This window comes from Megalops cyprinoides, chromosome 5 (genome assembly GCF_013368585.1).
Source record: "Megalops cyprinoides isolate fMegCyp1 chromosome 5, fMegCyp1.pri, whole genome shotgun sequence".
In the NCBI taxonomy this organism is placed as follows: Eukaryota; Metazoa; Chordata; class Actinopteri; order Elopiformes; family Megalopidae; genus Megalops; species Megalops cyprinoides.
Window position 1 is genome coordinate 29,461,153 of NC_050587.1, and position 25,135 is coordinate 29,486,287.

Here is a 25,135-nt window from a genome sequence, read left to right on the forward strand (position 1 = left end):
CTGTTTGATATGCGCTGCAGACAAATGATGCAACTTTGATGCACTTCATGAATAAGTGTAATATGAGCTCCATGAGGATCACCACTCCCTCACCCCTCTGGTATTAAATATTGCTTTGGAGTAAGTTAATATGCTTCCAGTTGAAACTTTGACAAGAATATTTCTATATCCTTTATAGACCATAAGATGGACAAGGAGATTCTTCTGAGAAACACAGAGCCATTTGGGGAGGACAAAAAACAGAAGCTTGCAACAAAAACATCAATAGGTTTGATGTGCATTGCTAACAAGTGATGCAGTCCTGATGTACTTCATGGACAAGAGTAATATAAAATATAATACATATAAAAATAGTAATGCATTATAGAAAATATACCACTTCCCCACTTCCCAGCAGTATTAAATATTGCTGACTTAGGGGTAAGTTAGCCAATTAATGATTAACATACTTGAAACTCTGAGATATTTTTTACATTCTTCATATATCTCACTACTCTGGAGTACTCTGCCAAGAAAGTGAAAAAGAGTGCTCTGGCCCCATAGCTGTAATGACAAGATGTTGGCCGGGTCAAGATTATCTTCCACATACTCCGCGTCATTAAGAAAGGAGAATGACTGTGGCACTTTGGGGGAAAATGTCACCACTTCAGGCTAACTGTTCTGGGAGACTTTGGGCTGGGCTCCCCCATTGTAATTCTATGGCACTCCCATACCATCACCACCACAGCGCCCGTCCCCCCCAATCGCCATTCATTTCAGGTGGGGGTTGAGCAACACAACAGTAACAATGCCGTAATCAAAAGAACGGTGTTTCCAAGGACCCTTCTCCGTTCCCTCTTATCTTCATTATTCAGCTCTCCGCGAATCAAACCATTAAAGGTAATTAAGCGATTCATCACGTCCGTTTCAATTACCGGGTGGTTGACAGGCGCAGATTCCAATCACCGGGAGTGCGAAGGAGAAGCACACCGTCGCCGCTACCACCCTGGGCGAACGTTGTGCTTCAAAAACACCTTGGTTAAAAAAAAAGAAATCCCCCAACATCCCCAAAATTCGCTGAAATATGGCGCGGAGCGGGAGAGTGGATGCACAAGGGACCTACCTAATTATACCAGCTCCGTATTCCTAGATCAAGGCTGAGGGTTGGTACTAGAGAGCAGACGCTGGTTCTGAGAGAAGAAAGTATCTGACTCCTATAGAGAAACTTTTCCCGCGGCCACTCAGCGTTCTCGACTCCTGCTTTCTCTTTATCTTCCCTACATTTCGGGTTGAAAAAATGCAGAACACCACGGGCCATGAATTGACTGGTCTACACCACAACCTGAAGTTTGGATACAGAATCAGAAGGGTCCGGGCCTAAAATCCCAATGTCCCCTTAGGAAGCCACCTTACCTGATTTGACGGCATAAACAACAAGAACATGAAGGGTGGGATGTATAACGCTCAGTAATATCAAAGGCATAAAGAGGACTTAAAGAAAAATGGATTCAGACCCAACGCAGAGTTACGTGATACACGTTTTAACTGTCATCTCCCTCTGAAAGAGTCTATAAACAAACATACCTTTCCAACTTTTGGGACTGGAAAAAAATCTGCAAGTGATAACAAATGACTTTATTAAAGACCTGCACCACAGCTAAGACAACACCTCTGGAAGCCACAGCCATTTCAGTACAGGTAACTGCCTCCCATCATTACATTTGTATTTCCACCTAAAAACCTGGTATTTAATTCAAGTCCCCTTTATTTATTTTTTATCGGACGGGGGCCTAATTTAATACAAATTGATTAAGTCCTTGCCAGCAGGGGAGGAGAGAACGAGTGAAAGTCTGCATGAAAAATTGAAGGGGTTTTAAATGCTGGGCTTTAATGGGCTTCATTTATCCCCGGACGCCTCATACGCTGCCACACTGTCACAAAGGGACATGTTCCTGGGACGTGATCCCCATTCAGGCCTCAGATCGCTTCTGAGTGCTTCTGTCACAGGGTAGCCTGTGTGTCTGGGGGGCTTATGGTGTGGGCGGGTCATGCCACCAAACCAGCCAATCGCTGCCCCTCGCCCCCAGAACGTCAACCCCACAACTCACAAAACGGGATAAAAAAACAAAGCAAAAACAAACAGCGACGCTTCTGCGAAATGAATGATGCTTCTCCGCGCACTGCTGCGGCATCACCACCCGTCCTCATTGTTCGGCTCTCCGCGCCGTCAGCCATTAAAAGTAAATACGCAATTCATCACGGCTCCTCCATCATCGTTCTGGAGCGATTTCCGAGAGCTCGCGACGGATCGATTCGGCAGAGCCTCCGAAACGGGCCATCTGGGATTCTGATCATGAGGAGAAGCAGAAGCGGCCAGAGAGCTGGACTCGGGATGTGCATTTACCATCTGACCACAGCAGAAGGTCAGGAGGGCCGAGCCGACGAGCCAACACCCCTGACAGCAGCCATTAAACACCCTTTTACTTGTCTCACTCACAGGACAAAAGCGCAGCCCATAAAGTGCATTAACACTCCCGGGAGCAGTGCTGTACAGCATCTGGAGGTGTTTGATGGAGGTGGGGACAGGGGAGAGGAGATGGTGGTAGACCAGTGCTTAGGAACAATACAATAATTTAAAAATCACAAACACCTTTTGACTGATTGATTGAGAGCAGGTGGGCCATGAGGGCCCAGCCTTTCAGGTCTGCCCCCCCCTCCCCCAACTCTGACAGTCAGGGCAGATTAATTGTACTTTCAAAAGGTCTTCAAAGGGCATGCATAACACCTTCATGAGCTTGACATTATTACTTCATAAAGCATTCATTAGGAATCGGAATATTTCACCACAGCCGACAGGAAATGGCGCACACAGTGTAAATAATGAAAACCTGTGAGGGAAACCTTCCACTTTATCACTACATTAGTCCCATCACAAAGCACTGCAATGGTTTATAAATACTTTATAATGTAGTAATGCCATACTCATTAAGGCTTTATCTATGTTTGATAAGGACCTTATGAAGGTACACTTAATGTAAAATGTGACTGCAAGGGTCGTTTGAACATAGCCCTGGAGGGGAAAAGGAGCAAGTGTATAGAAAGAAAGAAGAAAAGAGAGAGAGAGAGAGCAAAAGAGAAAAACAGCTTTTTGATGAACAACATGCATTATTGATATCCAAACAGAGGTGGAGGGGGCACACAGGCAGGCAAATGAAGCCCTCTAATGAGAGCAGCAGACTGCACAGTGTTTTAATTTCAAGCAGGCCGTTAATAACCTTCCATGACACTCCCTGAGGGCTACAGCTATTATGTGCTCTCCAGAGCCAGGACCCGCTCTTTCTGGCCATGCCTGCGAAGCATCCAAGCTTTACCGACACTGAACCAAGTGCCACAATTTAACTTCCCTCCAACCAGATTCCTCCTCAGGCCACCAGGCTGTGAGCATGGAGGCTTATCTGAACTGTTGATCTAGATGGAACTGGAACAGCTAAAGAAAGCACTGCCATTCCAGCTGTTCTGTACATGCTCTCAAAGTGTGACATGAGGTCACACAGGAGGTGAGCTCAGTATTACCGAGAATATATTAAACCTGGCTGTGATAGCACATATCACAGATATGATGATATAACAGAAGACCGAGCATGGGTCAAAGAAATGGTGGAAAAAGGGCGAAAGATTATCTTCAAAGATTCCCCCAAAAATGGTGATATTCTGGAAGTGTGGACATGTTTATGTGCAAATTCCATTTATCATCCCCTCTCCTCTAATTAACCCACCTGGGATAGTCATACCTTGCCCCCTCCATGCTTCCTTGCCTAGCCCTTCCTATCCTAACCAGGATGAGTGTGTCTTTCCCTCATCATCGCCAGCCCCGTGACCCTCCCCGGTGCCACAGACAGCTTACCCAAGTTGGAGGAGGCCCTCCCCTCGGCTGCCCGGTCCGCGAGCCCCTCTGCGATAGCCAGCTGCTGCTCGTGGTACTGTTTGGCCCGCTCCAGGTCCTGCATGCAGCGGGCGGCGTGGCCCAGCCCGGCGTAGGCCCGCATCTCGATGGGCCGCTCGGCCAGCTCCTGGGCCAGCTCCAGCACGTGGGTGTGGTAGGACATGGCCTTGTCAAAGTTGCGGCGGTAGTGGTAGGCGCTGCCCAGGTTGCTGTAGGCCCGCGCCTCCTCCCGCTTGTTGCCCAGGGCCTTGGCGATGCCCAGGTGCTGCTCGTGGCACTGCACGGCGTTGTCGAAGTCGCCCATGGCGATGTAGACGGCGCCCATGTTGCCCAGCTCCCGCGCCTCTGACAGCTGGTCCTTGGACTGCTTGGCCAGCAGGACGCACTGCTTGTGGCTGGCCAGAGCGTTGGGGTAGTCGCCGATGGCCGTGTACACGTGGCCCAGGCTGCTGAGTGCAGAGGAGGCCGCCTGGGACAGAGGAACAGACACACACGGGAGAGGGGGGGTCATTAGTTCCACTTCAGCATACTCCCTTGAGCTGGGGGAGCGTTCGCTGGCAAACGATCCAGATTTTGCCGTTGATGGTTTTTTTTTTTTCTTTTTTTTTCCCTGCACCTCCCACCTCGTGCTCCATGCAGTAAACCACCACAGTAAACTCTTTGAGGTGTTAATGAGGAACTGAACAACAAACAAAAACACTTTGTTTTCTTTTCTGAGAGAAAAAGAGGAAAAAAAACAAATGCAGATTTGCACAGTGACAAGCTTATTTCAGATCTGACAGTAGGCCCACTGCAATTTGTCTTGTGGTGCACTCCCTCACCGAGGGAACAAATGGTGTTAATCAGAGTGAGGACAGACACACACAGACACAAACATACACACACACATACATACACACACACACACACACACACACATACACACACACACACACACACACACACACACACTCACACACACACACACACTCACACACACAAGCACACACACGGGGCACAGCAAGCAGCTGTCGTTCAGCGATGCCCTGCATTTTCAAGCGCCACTGAGGCTACCTGTTTTAGGCAGCGAGCCAAAAATCATGCCGATAAATGCTGCTGAAGCATTTCCTTGCATCTTCACATCCCTTCCGCTAATTACCACAATGATCGCAGTCTGCCTAGAGGCTGTTGATGCAGATGGGGTGCAGGCTGCTCTTCTGACAGTGGCCATGACACGATATTTATGTCTAGATGCTTTCATGAGAACTACAAACAGATCAGAAGGGGTTTGAGGGGTTTGAGGAGAGCAGAGCTACGGCCCCTGCTGGACCGCGGAGGCCGGGCGAGTGCCTCTCCAAAAGGACCGAGAACAAAGGCTGTGTCTCTAGGGGACGTGCTAGATGGGAGCTCATTAGCTGTTTGCTTGTGTAGCTAGCATCTTCTCCAGTAGCGGCTGGAGACTGGGAGCCTGGCGGCTGTCTCTGTGTGGACAGAGCTGTGAGGGAAGGAGTCTCGATCATCGCTGCCTCTCTGGGAGACACGAGGAGCCTGTCAAGAGGAGGCACTGAATGCCAATGATCTCGGCTTTCTTGTTCAGGCCAGATCTCCTCACACTGCACCCCACCGCAAACATCCCCCCACTTTTAGACACAAGGAGCAGCCAAGCCCTTTGGCCACACGGCCAAACACACAGGCACAAGCACTGCGGGTACTCTGGGGGGAGTGCTTATCTTGCACACCCCGCGTGTGTCCGCGAGTGTCTGCACAGCGGGAACCGATCTCACTGCGAAAGTAAAGATGGCACGAGCCTCATTCAGCTTTTCTTCATTCTTTTGCATACTCTTTTCTGGCTTTGGGAAACTGTAAGTAGAAGCAATGATGGTCAACGCCAGAATTAGTAAAGATAGTCAATTCCATCCCTTGAGGTTGCAAGCTTCAGACAGGTTTTGTCTTGTTCACTGTGATTTCTCTTCTAGAACACAGCATTCATTAACAGTATCCCACAACACCTTAATATGAAACAGGATAAACAAATACTTTCACACACAGGAGCAGACGCCCACAGACATTATAACATTACATTATTGTCATTTAGCAGGCACTCTTATCCAGAGTGACTTACATATGTAACAATTTTTACATGTTATCCATTTATACAGCTGGATATTTACTGAGGCAATTCTGGGTTAGGTACCTTGCCCAAGGATATAGCAGTCGTGTCCCAGCAGGGAATCAAACCAGCAACCTTTTAGTTGCAAGCCCTGCTCCTTACCAATATGCTACGCTGCCAACCTTTATTTCTTAACACCTTTCTCTCTTGTGTTTAGATTCAGATATTAGCCAGTTCCCTAGCATCAAACCTACAGAGCCTTGCCAATCGCCAATCGAGCCTTGGGCTGTTCATTTAAATTAAAATGCAAAAATGTGTCTTTTCATCTGTTTGACAGAGCTCTCTAACATTAGTTAGCTTGAGATAACCACTATAAGCTTGCTAGCATAAAATGATGTGAGATAGCAACCAGTGGTGCCTGCATACAGGCAGCCTCTTCACATCCTCATGACTGCTGGTGTTGTGTTTATGACACCTTTGCTCTCCATGTCAGTACATGAGCCCGGGTTGACTGGGATGCAGATGCCACACTCTCTCTTAATTATGTCATCACCCCATAAGAAAACAGTCTCTTCATGGTGAATATTCCTCCCTCACAGTGATAAAGTTTGCAGAGCAGCGCCATGTCAGCGTGCTCTCTGTTAACGGGGGTGTGATAAACTGCTTCAAGCGCGATCTGGCGTGTGGGAGGTCAGACGCAGAAAACTGTGGATATGGGGACCGCTTCCTGAGGTCTTTCCGGCATGCAGCCATGGCCGAAAGTGCCAGTGGTAGCCACCCTCAAACACCCCCTCCTCCCCATCCCACCCTTGACCAAGAGCGGTGAAAGATTTTCCTCAGGTCGTAAAGCGGGACGTACTCTCAGGTTGCCAGAGCCGGGGCCTGGCCTGCTGTCCCACTCTCGCTCCCCATTTCTCATGGCCTCCACCGCCGCCGCCTGGAACCAATTACCTGCCGACATAAAGACTTCCAGCAGTTTGCCCAAGTTTAAAGGCTCGGCAAGACGTAGCGCGGGCGCGAGGAGGCAATTACCCTCCATCACGACTGTAGCCGTTTTATGTTCCCAGATAGGCTATCTGGGGCCTGCTCAATTACATGTGCCGTTTGAAGCCGCACTGTGTTCCCCCCATCTGTCCCCTTCAGAAAGCAGGAAAAGGGCTTCAGAGCTTCAGATGTTCTGCTTCTCCCCGCAAGGAAACCACTGTCCAATTTTACAATGCATTTAGTGGGGCTATGGAGCTTTTCCGTATGTCCTCATAAAGGAGAGACATCACGTCTCCAGAGAGACGGAGAGGCAATTTTCGACAGCCCCCCAAGTTACGCGACCACGACGTACCACTAAGTCACCTAATGACTGCTGTTTGGTCATGGTTTATGTTTGGCCTTACTTTTCACCGGGCCAAGTGTAAGAAATTTCAGCGCTACCTCATGAGGCAATGTAACTGACAAAAGGTTTGCACGATGTTGAAGCAGCGTCTAAAACATGCAACACACCGACACTGAGAGAAAGGACAATGATGGAATTTTCTAACCACTGTCCTAACTTGAGGCAGAAGTGTGTTATAGTTTGCTCTGGCAACATTCTGGCCCCTTATGCTACAGTGTTCTAAGAGTGGAAAAAAGAGTGGGATTCTCTCTGTCGATTGTCACAAAATGATAAAATAACACCATGGTGTTATCTGATTACATCTGAAAGTGCCTATGTCACATTTTAATATTGCAAGTATGTAACATGTGAAGTGCTCTGATCATTGTCATACTGTGTTCATGTCACATTAAGACAGAATTTTGGCTCACTGTTTTATATATTGATTTTTATTTATTCATTTATTCATTTAAGGATGCTTGCTTATTTATTCACAGGCCTGAACATAAATGATATATAATAACTTACATTTTCTTGAGTAATTACTAAATCTCACACGATGGACAGAATTGCAGCCTCTGAACCAATCATTTTATATTCTCAAATTAAAAAACAACATTAATTATACACAAAATTATTATTTATTTTTCATGGTCTACTTTTGCCTCACTACAAAAAGATTGTTTTGCCAGTGATGATCTGCTGTGTTTTGCATTCACGGTTTTTCAATTCATTTTATCCTTGACACGATTATTAAATTATTTCTTGTTATTTATTCTTCCTATTTATTTGTGTGCTGAAAATGTCATCATAATTAAGCTACCTAAAAACTGAAAACTTTCCTTGCTTTCCATAAAGTTGGACTGAGCCGTAATCTTCATTTCTTTACATGTGCTAATCAATCTTTAAAAAGTTTCAATTTCATTCCAGAAAACTCCCTAAAAGTTGTATTTGAGCCTTTACATAACATTCCCCACCAACCCACTCATGTCAAGGGTTCAAAATTTTTGACAAACTGTAAATTTTACATTATGTGATCAATGCAAACGTTGATGCAATGCTTCTGCAACATCACTTTGCAAGCCCGTCTAGCGGCAGTTTCTGGCTCGAGTCCTCTCGTGTCATCCTCTCTCTGTTCAAACAGTTGTCAAACTTGCCAAAAATGTGTTCACTGATAAGAGCCAGGGGTTTATCAACAGCTTCTGAACTCTGATTTATTTGAATAAATCAAATCGCTTCCCATAGGGAAACAAAGCTGGCCGAAAGCACACAATCAGATATGACCTCACCAAAGCGAGGAGAGATGCGGGCCGGGTGTGTGATGTGGTCATGGCGGAGGAGTGATAAGAGAAGAAAAAAAATAAGAACTAAGTCAGAATTGAACAATAAAGCTACCAAAGTAGTTGAAGACTCATTTAAGGCTTTGACCCTTAATGTAAACACAAAGCAGGCGGCATTGAGTTAGCTCCCAGATAACTGGAAATGCACCATACTTCCTGCACCAAGCTGTTTTTAAGACTCAGTACGGAAGGTTCAGCTGTATACCAACACCGCAATATATCGCACCAACCACCAACAGGCTATTTGTCTCCCGCTAGGGCCGACAGCTTCTGTCAGTGGAACGGTTACCTTGGAAACCCAGGCGGTTTTCTGTTAGCGGCGACGAGGCTGTTAGCTCGGCGGGCGTGAGGAGGAGCTGAGGAGGAATTTAACGTGCCTTCGTCCCTCTCTCTCCACATCAGCAGGCCCTGTGTGGCTCATCCCCCACCGTCCTGACAGAGGTGCCAAGGCAGACAACCGCAGGCCCAAACGCACTGACAGCCATGCACAGCTTGTTTAGAAAGCTAAGGGCTGCAATGTACTGCGCGCAATTTCACCAAACGGATGGTTTCCGCTGCGGTGGATAAGCTCTATGCACAGAGAGGGATTTACAGAGTGCTGGACCAATCACCCTGAGTCAATATTTGGTTGTGCTAAACTGATGACTTTTTAAAAGCACTGCAATAAGATAATGTAAGGAGAGAGAAGAGTATCTAATTAGGGTATCTAAACATCAATAAAACCATTCATTGCATGTTTTCCCAGACATACCAAGCCCCCACAATCAGACTCATATACACAAGACTTTATGCAAGCACCAGTTTCTTTTGGGATGTAAATTATCTAAGATCCGGGGCACGATGTGTTTTCTGTGAAAAAATCAAGGCACACATCAAGGTTGGTTTCCCAGAATCCCCCTTTTCAGCTGGGGTGAGCAGAGCCGTATAAAGTGCATTAAAAAGTGATGGTCCTGCGGGCCTGCTTGTACTGTGTAAAGTTGCCCTCCCCCCTCTTCCTCACTATAAACATTGCGCATTGCGCTGCCTTTCACCGCTATCTCCAGCGACCAGAGGCCTACCACATTAATCCAGGTCGCTGTCTGTAATCAATACCACAGGTCAGAGAGGAACTGCTCCTTTTGTGCTCGTCTTGGGAGAACTGGGAATACATGTTTTGTCACCGCTGCACGCCGCCCCGGAGTCAATACCCACGGCAAAGGACAGCAGAGCGAGCGAGGACGAGATGGCGGATCATTACCGTCAACCTTGTGAAGCGTTTATTTTCGTCGGGGAAACGCTTTTTAAACCACAGGATTAGTGCAATTTCCCCCGGGCTGGTTTGTATGTTTGCCTGTCCCTTCTGCCCCCCTATGACCTTCTTCCAGAGAGAGTCTTGCCCCTCTCCTGAAAACAGCCCGAGGGCTCTAAGGCTTATCGCAATAAGGGACAGCTGTGAGGAGGCTTTGAGCCGGGGGAGACGCCAGCCCCTGCAGACTGCGGTCCAGTGGGGTCTTTTTTCCATACCTTTAAATCGGCAACTGTTCCGCACCTGGAATAACAGCTGATTTATTCAAATACTTTTCAATCGGGTAACTGTTCTGCACCTGGAATAACAGCTGATTTGACACCCTCATGCTGAAATGAACAAATCTGACTTAGCTATTACTGTACAGCCTGCGGAGGAATGAAGCCCAGCAGACAGTGCAACCCTTGAGGGATAATGCTACCTAGCCCTGCTCTCGACTATTACCGAAAAACACTGCAGCTAACCCGTGCTGCCATTTGTGAAAGACAAGGGGGTCTGAGCTGGTTCGGCGTCCCCAGGGTTTCACTGACATTCAGCGTACCCCCCGCCCAGTCTCCCCCTCCCAGCTCTCACAAATATGCAGGTGGGCCAGGCAGAGGCATGCAGGCATTGCTTGTCCCAGCTCCCGGTCCAATCCATCACCCCTCCCTGGCATGATACCACATCCCATTGCCATGGCGGAGCCAACAAAATGATTCACATCAGGAATTCACACAGTCATTAGTGGAGGATGGGTCATGTGTTAGCATAACGAACGAGAGCATGCTCTCACTTTCTCTCTCTCTCTGACACACGTGCTCACATGCATACACACATACACATACATGCACACACACAGCCCAAGGGAAGTTAGTATGGTCAACCAGCGCTCAGAGAAAACAGCTTTTCTCCCTGGGGAGAGGAGTGTCGAACAGCACTCTGGCAGTCCCTGGGAGAACATGAATCACAATCACCACTCACCAGAGAGAGGGACAGAGAGAAAAGAGGGAGAGACAGAGAAAGCAAGGGAGTGGGGGAGAGAGAGGGAGAAAGAGAAGAGGGGGAGAGCAAGAGAGAGGGAGGGAGAGAGACAGTGGAGAGGGAGGGAGCGAGAGAGTAAGAGAGCTGCAGCCACTGGCAAAGTCATCTGCAGCAGAGCAACCAGGAACAAAAATGGGTAAACGGAAAAGTGGAGTCCGAACAGAACACCTATAATTATGTTATGTGTCTCCATTACAGGAAGTTCCTTCTCCATCCAAGGTTAAACCCTGATCCTGTCTTGAATGAGCCCAGCACCACAAGAATTTATATATACGCACACACATACATATGACTTTTGGTACCAGGGCAGTGTTTTGAGGAATAATCACTTTAGGGCAGGAATAGAGATCAAACTCAGTGAACATCAGATTAATTCATTTCTTTCACATGCCGTATGCTCTGGGTTTATTCAAATATATTTTTATTCCAGATACAGTGCCATGTGATATTGTACTTGTGATTATGCTTATCTCTCGCAGCACAAACTGTATCATTGCACTGAGGCAATATTTATTACCCTTTTGATCTCTGCCATCTCGTTCATCTGCTTCAAAATGTATGAGATTGAACGCCGGAGACAATTAAGAGAAAGCGAGGATGGGAAATGGGTAGAGTGACAGTGTTCAAAAGCACAGTGAGTAGAGGGCGGTAAGGACTGGAAGAAGATCAGAACTCTCCTAAGAGACCAGGTGATTTATTCGCTGGTTACTGCTATCGATCACACAGCCATCAGGAGGTGTCTTGGGAAATCGAACTGTTAAGAGTTACCAAGGAGGACAAAGGCTGGCCAATCTACAGGGATAAACCTAGGCAAGACAACTGCACATTAGCACACTGTATAAGGACTGTGTCCACAACGCCCCCGCCCCATATGTGTATGTATTTACATTGCCATACTTGATGTTTTTGTGGTATGCAAGACAAACGTCTGTGGTGGGAACGATGATAAACAATTAATCTGTACTTTCTACACAGTTTGATCATCACTCAATAGTACAAACTGTTCTCTCAAGATCATCAATACTTTATAATGAATCTTCAAATACATATTGCACAATGTGTATATGCTATTTCACATATATTATTAAATACTGAAGTTTATTAAATACAAAGATGTGGGATATATGTATGCCATTTATATATATTATTATGTATAATAAATAATATACAAAATATACTATTTATTATATATTATATTTTAAAAAGTTCCATCAAACTACATAAAGAGAGTGGGGACTCTCCCTGAATAAGAGTTTGGGCAGGGACAGTGTACCAGGGGCAGATGGGATACGATCAGGCAGGCAAGGAGCTCTTCCGAGAGATTGCACGTCATCATCTCCCCTTGCGAGCGCCTGCGTAGCCGCGACTGCTCTACATTCCTCCAGCTCCCAGACGGGCTCGTCAACAGACTGGGTCCGCTCGACTGTGAAAGGCCGGCCAGCGCGCCGTGAAATGAGCTGTTCTCAGAGCTGGGCTTCAATCAGCCATGGCTCTGATACGAGAGCGCGCAGGCAGGAGAGGATAGAACACAGGAAGGCTTCAAAAGCCTCCCCCCAGCCCCCGCCACCCTCCTACCACGGCCTCTTTTGTATTGTGCTGCGCCAGTGCTGGAGACCAGCGCAAAGGCCAAGAGCAGAGCAGATTCACTGAGCGCGTACGTCAGCGTGTAATTAAAAGTGATTCTGGCAAGCCACCTTTGTCTGGGGACCGACAGGAATGTTTTAGAGGAGACGTGTCGGACTTGACCTTCCCTTTGTCGACCGAGATCAAGGACGGTTCGTGTCTGTGCTAGGGCCTGCCCAGCCACCATGCAGACCTCGACCTCCTGTTTCAGATGAGAATAAATTTGAGAACAATAATTGAGAGAGAGAGAGGGAGAGTAAGTGAGAGAGGGTGGAGGTTTTCCACCTGTCACATCACACTGTCCACATACCACTAGGGAACTCTGAGATATTACTTTGGAGGTCTGAGTGTCACTTATACATACAGACATCTTCAAAACACGACCCCTCGTTCAGGGTTCTGTGGGTGACAAATGTGACGGGGCAGAAGGCTCAGACTCAATTCGGCAAAACCTCTGCATTTTCACCACTGCCGGTTCCTGCTTGAATACCCAGCATCCCCCTTCACTTTGCCTGGCAGCCTCTATTAGCGTCCGCCTACCCACCACTGATTTAATACAATATCGTATAACAAGCCCCTGCCGAGACACGCATTGCTACGCGACAGCAAGAGAGGGAGGCAGGCGGTGAAACAAGAAAGCACGACGAGGTGCAGGGTGTTAAGTAGCCAACCGCAAGCTCCCCGCGCTCTTAGCACTTACCGTCCCTCTCTGGGCTGGCCCCTTCAGGTGAAGGGGGTTACCGGTTCCACTCCAGCAAATTGGAGAGGTAATGGGATTACCTGGGAGAGCCGACTGAGGCCGGGCCCACCGGCTGTTCCATTACAGGCGAGGTGGGAACATCCCTGTCTGCTTGAGCAAACACGGGACACAGAGCGACACCTCTAATGGGATCAACAGGAGCGACAGGGAGACCTTCTCGCTGTACTGAAGAGCAGGACCCTGTATAGACCTATCTCAAACTCAGTGGAGGACACTCCAGGTGTCTCTGAGTGGTTGGATATGTTGGACGAGATTGGCTATTTGCTTGCTGAGCAGATGCCCTTATCCAAGTTGACCAGTATATTGTTCATTTTTTTTTCCATTACTAATTCATAAAACCATGCAACAGCTGGAGAAAGGTGAGGTTTGGAACCTTTTTCAAGGTGTTCAGGAACAGAGACTCACTTGAGATTCACTTGGGATTCACAATTATTCCAAACAGACCATACAGTACTTTGTTCACGGTTTCTATTGCTCATTCATACCTTTTCAAGGTGTTCAGGAACGTAAACTCACTTGAGATTCACGAGCACAGCTCCCTGTTCAGGAGCGCAGTGCAGTCCTACGCTGTGCGCATATTCAAGACCATTCCCTGACAGGCTATTATCACAACCTAACTTACATTAAACTACCTGGAAAAGGACCAGCATGCCTTGGAAAATCAAACCCAGGGAACGGATTTGGTTGCAAGTGCAAAGCCTATACCCACTGAATGCTGACTGTTATAGACTTGGTATGTCCAACCAAAAGCTTTCTTGAGGTTTCATTTTTTTTTTCTCTCCTCACATAACAGCCCCAGGGACTCTGAAAGTCTATATCATTACCTGAGATGTCCGCTCAATATGAACTAGCAAATGTCCCCAACCAACTTCTGCTATCACTTCCCAAGGGCCTTTTTCTTCAGTAAACAAGACGACCAAAGTTCAGGGAATCTTACGTACACCTGCGGCAGCTGAGGAAACAGCACCTGACTCCGGCTCCATGTTCGGAGATTGACAACAGAATAAAAACAACCCGGGGGCGAGTGACCGTCGCAGCTTCCCTGGCAATACACCGAGCGGGTGACATCCGGACGTCAGAGCGCTCTGTCAGGGCTCGGAAAATAAACAAAAGAAGATGGGAATATTGCACGGCTGGGCTTGATGGCGGCAAAATGAAGCTGCAAGAGACGCCCCGGGGGAATATACTTTCAGATCTGAATTCACCTCCAGAAACTCATTCTGACAATAAAGAAAACATCTCAACTGTAATAAAAAGAGGAGGAGGGGAGTGAGAGAGAGGGAGAGAGAGGGGGGAGTGATGACTGTCTGCCCTGCTAGTGCAGAGAGAGGGAGTCAGGGGAGGGAGAGGAGGCAGATGAATTATTTAAATGGAATTATTAGCATGTTTTTTAGACGCATCTCTCTCTCTCTCTCTCCCTCTCGCTTCGCTGTGCATACGTGGCTCCAGCTCCCAGCGGGTCGAGTATTACAGCCGACAAACAGCAGCGCGTCTACAGAGCTTAAGTCCCCGGAATGAAGACCCACGCCGGCTAAAGCCGGCACAACAAACAACTGCGAAAGAAGTTAAACAGCCGTGAAAGCGTTCAAGCTGCCGACCGGAGACCCTTCTTTGTTGCGTTTGCCTGTCTGTCACAGCACAAGTGCCGCTCTTCTCTCTATTTTTTTTTTTTTCAATAAATCAAGGATCGTGTTGATGAGGAGGATTGCCTCTTTGCCCGGATGTTTACAGGTTTACTGCAAATTAATATTGCAGCATATGACTTATTTATCCATTCCTTGTAATTAAGCTGTGATGCAAACATAAACAGAAGGACAGGGTGAGGTGATCAGCAGATCCATTACCCCTGCAGACCCTACAGCTGGATGGATACATTAGAGGTTTAAACTTTTTGCTTAGCCACTGCCACATCCAGCTGTCTATGCAATCCCACATCAATCACCACATTCTCCAGCCTTAATGAAGTCACTCTACCTTGTCTTTCCCAGAACACCAGTCTCTTGTGTGTACCATAACCACCCTTTCCACCTGAGCTGCAGGCCCTATACAAAATTCTCTACCTGCAAACACCTGCGTTTGAGCTGCAAACTGCAGAGTCACAGCCACTGGCTGCTCTGCAGCTGGCCGGGACTCCTTAGCGCCTGCGCAGCTACTCGGCTGGCTGCACACCGCTGGGGATTGATAGGTTCACCTCTGGCTGCACGCACTTGCCTCATACAAAGCTCTTGAGGGTATCAGGTGGCAGCTCTGGTGAGAATTTCTCCCTCCCCAACAGAATGAGCGACAAGGCATTGCTAAGCCGCAAGAACTGGCAACCGAGGGAGATAGAGATATCAAATCTGAGCGCTCTCTCTCTCCTATCTGCAAGCACTCAAAATCCACTTTCCCGTCTTCAGCCTTCCTGGCATGTACCTGGCATATTTATAGGTTTGCCGGCTGCTGTTTTGGAGTTGCAAAGGAAGCAGAGGGTAGCGTGTGAGGTTGAGGAGGCTCTCAATCCTCTCCTGGCTTCTTTGTTCTGTTCTTTGCTCTCCATCAGGTTTACATAAGATAACTCTGGCCTGCTCATGCAGTGCAAGATAATGATGCTCCTCTTAAAAAAAAAACAAAGAATGCAATTTAATGAGCAAAAAAAAGAAGTCTGACGCTCAAACAGGGTGGCCTCCCGCAGTGCGAACAATGCAGTTTACTTACAGGCAAAGTCTAAGGACTTTAATGTTATACTGTGAGCTCCAAAACTGAACTCTGGGTCCCCAAACTCTATCCTGAACCCAGAAACTTTGCTTTGATCCTACAATCTACATATAATATCACTGATGGCCTACTGTCAACTCAGAAAAACACCAGACCTCTTTGGTTTGTCTACTGCATTACAGAGCACAGACAGTCTAATTAGTTGGACCCCTTTGTGCTTTGTTAACAGCTAATTAACCTCACACCAGGCACTGCAGTTTTCTGAAAAAGAAAAGAGCAGACGGAGGGGATAGGAAATATAAGGTGGGGGTATTTTATCAACAGGACTGACCTGCAGTTTGCAGAGAAATCCAGTGACAGACATCTCTTTCAAACAGCAGTTCAGATTTTGAGCTTTGTGTAAAACATAGTAGACACTGCATAAAAACATTATTTCTATGGAAGTAACATGCAACTCATATGTATCAACATCTCGCAGCAATGAAGCCAATGCGGAACATGACTTCACAGTTTATTTAATCAAATACATGACTTGATAAATACATGATAATCCTACCTGTACCACTAATCACAACCCTAACCCAAAGCCTGATCCAACCCAAAACCTCATCCAACCCCTTTCTACAATTACGGACATGTGTATGAACAGTGATGTTTTACAGGTACACAGTACATCATCATGCAATGAGTATGCAATTAATGCTAATGATGTAACAAAAGACCTCTGTATCAATCAAAGATATCAAACCTACCCGCTTCCAGTAAGCACAACTTCCATTCTTCTCAGGACAACAATACTGACATGCTGACTCAACTCAGACTGGTACTCAAACAGAATCCCACACCTCACGCTACTGTATATTGCTCTCACGACATTACTGTGCCAGAAATTTCTGCAACAGAATGTGAGAATGTTGTGCATATTCTAGGAGACTAGTACAGTACAGACCAATGACTGGCAGACCCAGAGACTGTAACACTAAACAAAACACCTGACTAGCAACTCAGTGTTAAATGCTTAAATGTTCAATCCGCTGATTAACCAATAAACAGATCACCACCCATCTTACGGGATCAAAGTACATCAAAGGTGCATGTTTGTGCATGCTGTGTATTTTGTTGTACACCAGGCTGTCAAAGGTCATCGATCTCACTGTACCATTAATTCATCTCAACTCCACAGCTGCACCCAGAGATGGAATTCAAAAACTACCTTATTAATTCAATGCTAATGCTAATACTAATGCTAATGCTAATGCTAATACTAATACTAATACCAATACTAATCCAACTGCTCAACACTTTTACAGCCCTGAGCCCTCTCCATGCAATCCCTTCCCAAGGATCAGCCTACCAAGTGAATCAGGTGACAGATTTGCAGACAGGCTTGTCCATTGTACATCAACACAGTGTAAGAAGTCAAAGTCTCATGCTTACTTTCTTCCCTGTACGGACAGCAAACGCCCACCCTTTCCTCCCATCTACATCACCAAAAAAAAAAAAAAAAAACAGCACGCCAACTCCACTCTGTGCTCCAGCTGCTTTCCTCATCCATTACAGCCACAGTGGCAGGCGGCTTCTCAGCTCCCGGTGGCTGCCTGACGCTGACTGGCACGCCAGGCATCATTAGGGGGCAACTAGCGGCTCCGCGCAGGGCAGACCCCCCACAAACACACTCCATCACGCTCTGTGTGGCGATGCTGAGCAGGGGCCTGGGGATCATCCAATCCCCACTGCCAATCTCTATTTAGGGTGGGCAAACTGACATTACTCTCCCTTTTTTATGGTGGGGAGAGCGCAACATTATGGGCTCCGGCTGGCTGTTTGTTTGAGAAAACAAAGAGGTTCGGGGAATTGGATTGTGGTGAGTGAGGGCAATTTGCTATTGAGCCGCACTGTAGCCTGCGGGCAAGCGCCCCCCGCCCCCCCCGCCTGTTCTTCACCTCCCTGGTGGGATGCCTTCTTTTCTTTCCAACACGATGGCTGAGTTTATTTGTGTTTGTTTGTTTGCCATTTGGCTCCCAGAGTCAAAAAGAATCCCCCAGTCCATCGGGAAGAAAGTCTATTCAAAGCCAGTTTGGGGTCCTTCCTGAGAATTAGTGCGTCCCATTAGGCCGTAATCAGATTTATAGATTTTCTTTAAGAGTCATTTAACCAGCACAAATCAGCCACAGATTCCCTTCAAGGAGCTGAGTTTTGGAGCTCCACTGACGGGTGCTGTGTTGGTTTGTCACTGTGACAGTGATGAATGAGGAAAGCAAGTGTTACACATTCGGGCCCGTATCATTTCAGCCCACAGTGAGAATCAAACAGAATACAGTGCTCTAGAAACTGGAAGGAGAAGTGCAGAGAGAAAGAGGGAGGATTGAGAGAAGGAGAGAAATAGAGAGGCAGAGACAGACATCGATATACAGAGAAGGCACAACAATAATCCATGCTACTTGAAAAAGCTAATTATACGTACTAAGATGAGTTACATGCCATGCCAGAGAATGATTCAGGGCCACCACTCTGAGTAAAGCTAATCTTTGGTTGACAGTTTTTATGCTGAGAAAGCATGGCTTGAGGCTTTGAGGATGCAAGGTCTGGCTTGGCGAGAACACACCAATGGAAGGCCCAGGCATACTGTCTGAGGTTAGAACATCCAGGTGACCTAAAACTCAAGGCATTGTCGAAATGACAGCCATAAAAAGCTGCTGGATAGGGAAAGCACAGTGTCAGACGTCAGGCCCGTCCTGTAAATATTTACCCGAGATAAGGAGAGCCGGTGCAGTGAGCAGGCCTTAAGTGGCTCAGCTGAGCTCATAATTGCCAGTTCCCTCTGTAGGTGTTAGGCAGCCATTCAGAAAGATATGCGAGGGCTGCCAGAACTGTGGGCCTCACACTGCAAACCTCTGTTGCGCCCGCCCCACCTGGCTGCCATGGAAACTTAACATTACAATACATTACATTATATTACATCATTTATTTGCTTAGGAGACACGAGCTTCTGCGGGGCGACTTGGCGATGCTGACAAATGGCCGATTTACACTTTCTGGAACACATTTATACAGCTGGTTATCCACTGGAGGCAAAGGGCCTTGCACAAGGGTAAAGAGGAATTGCCCTTGCTGAGAAGTGAACATAGAGGAGCCTCAGGTCCACAGTTAGCCTTAACCTCCGCTCTGCGCTGCTGTTCGGGAAAACTGCGCGCCCTTCCAAATTCTCTGAAGGCAACAAAATGGCCTCAATCGCCAAAATGTGCCCTAATTGGCTCATCTGCAAATCTCCTCCAGCTGTGCATGAGGCCCAGGAAATGCCCTAATTGACTTTTTTTTTCCTCAATCGCCAAGAGTAACAAATTGCTTAAGTTCAGTATAAGAAATTAAACACCAGATGCCGGACAACTGTAATTGAGTCAGACAGTGGGGCCTTTAAATTAAATCTTGTTGAAAATTTCTTAACAGAGAAATTCTTCGGGGGTTGGGAGGGTGGCGGACTGTTTTCAGCGCCTCAACTGGGAAATCTCTCTCCGTCCCCCCCAGTGCAGATATAGCTACGGGCATAACTATCCACACCAGCCAGGTTCTGATTTCCCCAAAGAGCCCCTTATGTGCAATATCCATTCGGCTTAAACACACACCACGCGTCTGGGCCAAGAGACAGGGAGACTAATCCAGTTTACTCATCTTTGTGTGGATTATAAATGTCGGGGTGTGATTTTTGAGACGCGCGCCGGCTCTAGAGCAATCCATTTCTCCCCTCCAGCTCTGGGACCGTTCAATCAATTTGCGTTAGATGGGATATCTGCCAGGTGAGTGGAGCCAGCCATCCACAGAATCTCATAGTCACTGTGGGATCATAGACCCCTGTTCACGCAGTGCCTGCTACTACATCAACGCACGCGTGTGCGGCTGTACGCATGTGCGGCACTGCCTTTTCCGCCACTGGATCAACAAATACAGCTGCAGTGTTCAACCTATCACATTACAGCAGCAGAGAGACCACATTCAAAACAAAACCCCACCACAGCATAACAGGCTATTCTGGGGTATCTATAATTTGAATATGAAAAAATCTATTTTTTAAGGAGAAGGAATAGTTTTTCTCCCTCTATCCGAGGAAACTGATGGATAATAGTAGATAGAACTCTGTTTGGACGATGAAATCCTGTACCAACAATACAAGACGCACCATACAATAACAGCACCTTCCCCGGCTTCAATATTAACACCTCCAGGCCTCTTATGGTGTACATGGATTTTGGTAGGAAAAAAGTCTGAAAGTCAGTTCGGAATTCCCTTTCTATTGCTCAGCTGCATCTTTCAATAACTACAAAAATACTGAATAAATGCAACAGAGACATGTCTGCTAGGCCAATAGCTGTTACAAACAAACTGCCTTGCCATTTATGACTATTTCTGTACTAAAATATTTAAAGCTCTGTAAGTTGCCCGGGATAACAACATCTGCCAAATAAATAATAACACAGTAAGAATCACTACAGCTCTTGACAGCATCTATCCAACAGCAGTTTCCTAAAGCATCTGTTCATGTAATAATCTATTCTTTTCAACCACAACAGCAGGGTGGAGGTAAGACACAAATGATGTTTATAGCACAACATTTCTAAAGTTACACAACTTTTTTCACATCAGTGAAAGCTTCGGAGTAAGAAACAAAGAAATGAGATACTTGTTTCAATCCTCTGCGCCAAGTTGAGCTGAAAATGCATTGTGGTGATACTGACTCTGACCTCGAGTCTCAAACATTCCATCAACCCCCTGGAGATGTGCAGTATTTTCTGTAAAATCAGTACAGGTTTCCTCAGTAGCCTGCACTGGTGTTGACTTTAAAAAAAAAAAATAAAAAAACGCAAACCATGCCGTGAGACCACGCTGCAAGCTCCCTCACTGCCATTGGCAGTGTTGGCCCGGGGAAACCCAAACGGCGAGCTCCACACAAACCACCCACAAGCGCGTGCGGCGTCCTCGTTCTGCGGGTGGGCCCACAACAGCACGCAGAGTGAGGAAAGATCAAAGAGGGGCTCGGCTCTATTTGTATTCTCCATCCTCCTGCAAAACAGACCGCGATGTAGCCTGAGGGGGACCTCGCCAGCCAAGCCAGTCGAGGGTTTACCTTTCATTCCCCACACGGTTCCCCGCCTCGGACCCCAGACGGCGAAATCAAAGATGGAAACCGCACGTTAATGGATGAGTTTGAGAAGAAAGAGGTGGGAGAGCTGCACTGCCCGAATTTTTGAAAGAGCCTTATGAGGGTGCTTTGCCGTAATATGGATCACATGGTTTACCCGGTGACAAAAGGTCAGCTGCTGCCCGCCAGTGAGTAATATTTTGAGTTTGAAATGAATAACGGTGATGCGAAGAAGAAGACCGTCCATGAGTTTATCTATTGAGAAGCTCCTCTTGTCCTTTTCCTCTGGGGGCACTTTGAAGTTGTCCTGTGTCTTTCTGGGCACAAGAGAAAGGGGAAATGAACTCAGCGGGGGAAATGATGGCTGGCGAATGTGATAATGCGGGCTCCTGAGTGGCTCTTAACCCGGCACTTCTGGAGCAGCTGGAATCCTGAAAGAGCCAGTTTCCTGCTGTTTGAATTCGTACAGGGCCTGATTGAGAGGGGGGCTAATGGCTGCTCGTAGGCACTAGGGGTGATTGTGTCTTTTTGTCCCCTGCCATGCAGCAGGGTATGGGGAACAGGATTGGATTCAATTTTTTCCAATTCATTTCGCCTAAAAGTGGCAAATTAAGTCTGCAGCCCTGAAAAAGGCACTGAGCAAATAAACAGTTTCCCAAACACGGCAGGGGCGGCCAAATTCTGTCCCCTCAGAATTCTGCCTGCCATCCAGAGGGAACCAAGGATAAACATGAGGTGATGTTAAATGAAAGGATCACTGCGATAGTACAAGAAAAAGTCCTGATTTTGCTGTCGCACATCAAGGGCACATGGTGCTGGCTTTTCAGCACAAACCTGAACCTGAATGGAAGTTGAGATGGCAGCTATGACATCAGACTTAATGAGTGTTAATGTACACATCCAACAAATCCTTTTTCCACATGTTAACACTGACTTTTGGAAAATTGCAATTGTGGATGACAAAATCACCCCTTGTGGAATGTGCTTAACATGCTTTCTCTTCCCAGGAGTAAATCCATATATAAAAGAGCAAAATAGCTACTTCCATATTAAGAATTGCCAACCTGACTTGAGTGTTAAAGTTTAGAAGGATCGATCTACGCCCTTTGCTGGCAGTGTGGAGTGAGAGTGGGCTGGTGATGGATTATCCAATGGATGAAGAAATGCAAATGATTCCAAATCTCCTGTACCTAGTGCCTCTGTCTCTGGTCTGGCTGGCAGTGGACATAGGCAGAGATATTACTCCTGAGCGTGAAAACTGACCAACCATCACTCACACCACATACCTCTGCACAAAAAAAAAAAAATTCTACTACAAAGTGAGAGAACAGAGAATATCCAAAAGACTATGACATTACAGTTTAATAGCAGCATAATATATGTGTTTTGGAGAGCACTGAGTTCATTTTCATTCAGTTTTCAATGGCATCCTGGAAATGCTGGCTTGACTTTGACTTGGATTTGGGTGAAAGGGGCAAAGGCGGACCTTCATTTGCAAGCCATTCTGGACAGGACTACACTGTGCATACAAAGCAATCTCTACAGGGAGCAAGAGAGAGAGAAACAGAGATAGCAGAAGGAAGTGTGAGAGAAAAATGAAAACGACAGATATACAGAGAGAGAGAGAGAGAGAGAAAGAGGAAATGAAAAGAAGAGAGAGGGAGGGAGAGAAAGAGAGAGAGATTGCAGCAAGCCTACCATAGCCAATTCTAGCTTCCATTACATGACTCATCCTACATCTGCAGAGGCCCTGGAAGCCATCCAGCTTGGGGTTAGCTAGAGCCAAAACCCAGCTAAGCAGCCTGCTCTCTGAAAATACTCACCAGCTATCACTGCAATCATCGACAACATCATGATAATGAGTATAACAATACACAAAGCCAGATGCAGAATGTGGGCAGTTTCCCTTCAGCTAGCTCCTTTCTCCTTGCATGCTGCACCTCCAGTCTCTGTCAGCTTTGTCCCTACACCTCCTTTCAGGTGACATCGCACATTTGAACTGGCAAGACCGCATGGATGCCTAATCGTTTTCTGGAGGCACAGCCAGGTTACTGCTAAGTCCTGCGCACGTCACTTGGGGTCAAAAAAGGACTCTGGAAATTCTGGAAACTGGAGACTTGACTGATACTGATTCTTACAAGCTCATGCATTACTGCACATGCACAATATATTCAGTGTTAAGGAAAGGGTTGATCCAAATGAATGGTGCTATGATGTGATTGCGCTGGAACAGCTACAGAGGAGGAGATAGGAGGTCAAGCGTGGAGGATCCCTGCTGGACTCTGCAATGGAGATTCTGTGGTGCCAGCTATAGCAAGAAAACCTCCTGTAGGAGGTACCCTTTGGCTATGAAAGTTACAGGCTGGATTAGTGTGTACACTTGTGTGTGAGTTAATGACCACATGGGTAGTGAGAGGTTTCAGAGCATTAGAGTGACTTCAGAGCATGGCTTTGTGACACCAGGGGGCTGGGGGTTCAATTCCAGCTGGACCCCCTGATTTACAGTAATAACTCCACAGAGATAGACTGGGGACATGGCCCTGCAATAGGGTGGTGTTCTGCCCAGGTGGTGTTCAGGAGGGTCATGCTACATGACACAAACCTAGGATTTACTCCAATCACACTACTCCTGTGTAACACCAACCTCCAGCCATGTTTGTGCACTCCAGCAATACCATATATACCACATTGCTTGGGTGGTCAGTAGTTTGAGACATCACAAATCAATTCACACTAAAGGCAATACTATTACTGTTGTTTTATAAGGGTCTCTTTAAGAAGTGGATCCCAGTGTTGCAATACTCCAGACAGAAGGGCCAGTCTGCAGAGGAGGCAGCTAGGCTTGACTGGTGGTAGGAGTGATTCAGATGGAAACCTATGGAAAGTCTCCACTCGTCAAAACAAACATCTGTGTGTGTGTGTGTGTGTGTGTGTGTGTGTGTGTGTGTGCATGTCACTGTGGAGGTATTAACCAGAAATAGAGAGCTCAGATACCCATCCTGAGTATAGGCACTTCCTGTTCATCCAATCAAGTCCTTAATTCATAGCAGGATGCCAGTATATCCACAATGTGTTGCGTCCTGCCTGTCCACTTCCAAACAGAAACAATGGCATATGCTCAGCCCCTCCCCTCGCCCAGAAACTGCCCCTATTTTTTAAATAAAGCACAGTTCCCTCCCCTCAGAGGTGGAGAGGGGGGCAAAGAAACTTGAAGAGTAACCCCAAACCAGATTTTCGACATATTCCCCCTTCTTCTGCCTCCAAAACCACAAGCCCATCTGACACTGAAAAGGCCTTTGTCTGCAGCCACTGATGAAAAGCTACCCACTGCGAACTTCAATCACATCAGAAAATTAGTTTCAAACGCTCTAACCCCGGTGTTTCATTAGGGCTGTCTGTCATATTCCCGCGCGGAACATGATTGCCCATTCAGCGGTTGTCTGGTGCGCCTCGGACGAGGAGACGGCAAGAGAAAAGATGGACGCCTCTCCCTCGAGGGGCCCCCCGGTGGGGCCACCGCGATAATTAAACTTTCGCGCCGTTTCCGCGCGCCGGCTTGCAGGTGAGTGCTCCTACAAAACGGTATTTAACGAGACGTTTAATCCCTTTCATTTCGCCCGTCAGGATTTTTCATTTCCATCCGCCGGCCGCGGCGGATCACGTCCCCGTTTGGGGACGAGGGCCGGGACACCGAGAGCGTGTCGACGGGAAAAGCTTATCATTAAAATTAAGGATCAGCCCGTAATTCTCCCACAATGCCCTGCAATATCTCTCATATTAGGGAGCGCTCACAGATCATGTGCCGTGAAATACCTTTAAATATGGCTCCCCGTAATTGAAGTAGGAGGAGGAAAATACAAATAAGATGAAATGAGGAGCTGACACAAAAGAGTCCTTCCATA

At 46.9% G+C, this 25,135-nt stretch overlaps 1 protein-coding gene across 1 annotated transcript in view; it reads right to left on the reverse strand.

Annotated features, from left to right (window-relative positions):
- The window catches only part of ttc28 (tetratricopeptide repeat domain 28), a 151,408-nt gene that overhangs the window by 46,049 nt on the left and 80,224 nt on the right, over positions 1-25,135 (reverse strand). The window contains exon 5 of the mRNA XM_036529823.1: positions 3,884-4,391. Coding sequence (XP_036385716.1) covers positions 3,884-4,391 — 508 coding nt within the window. The remainder of the gene's footprint in view (positions 1-3,883; positions 4,392-25,135) is intronic.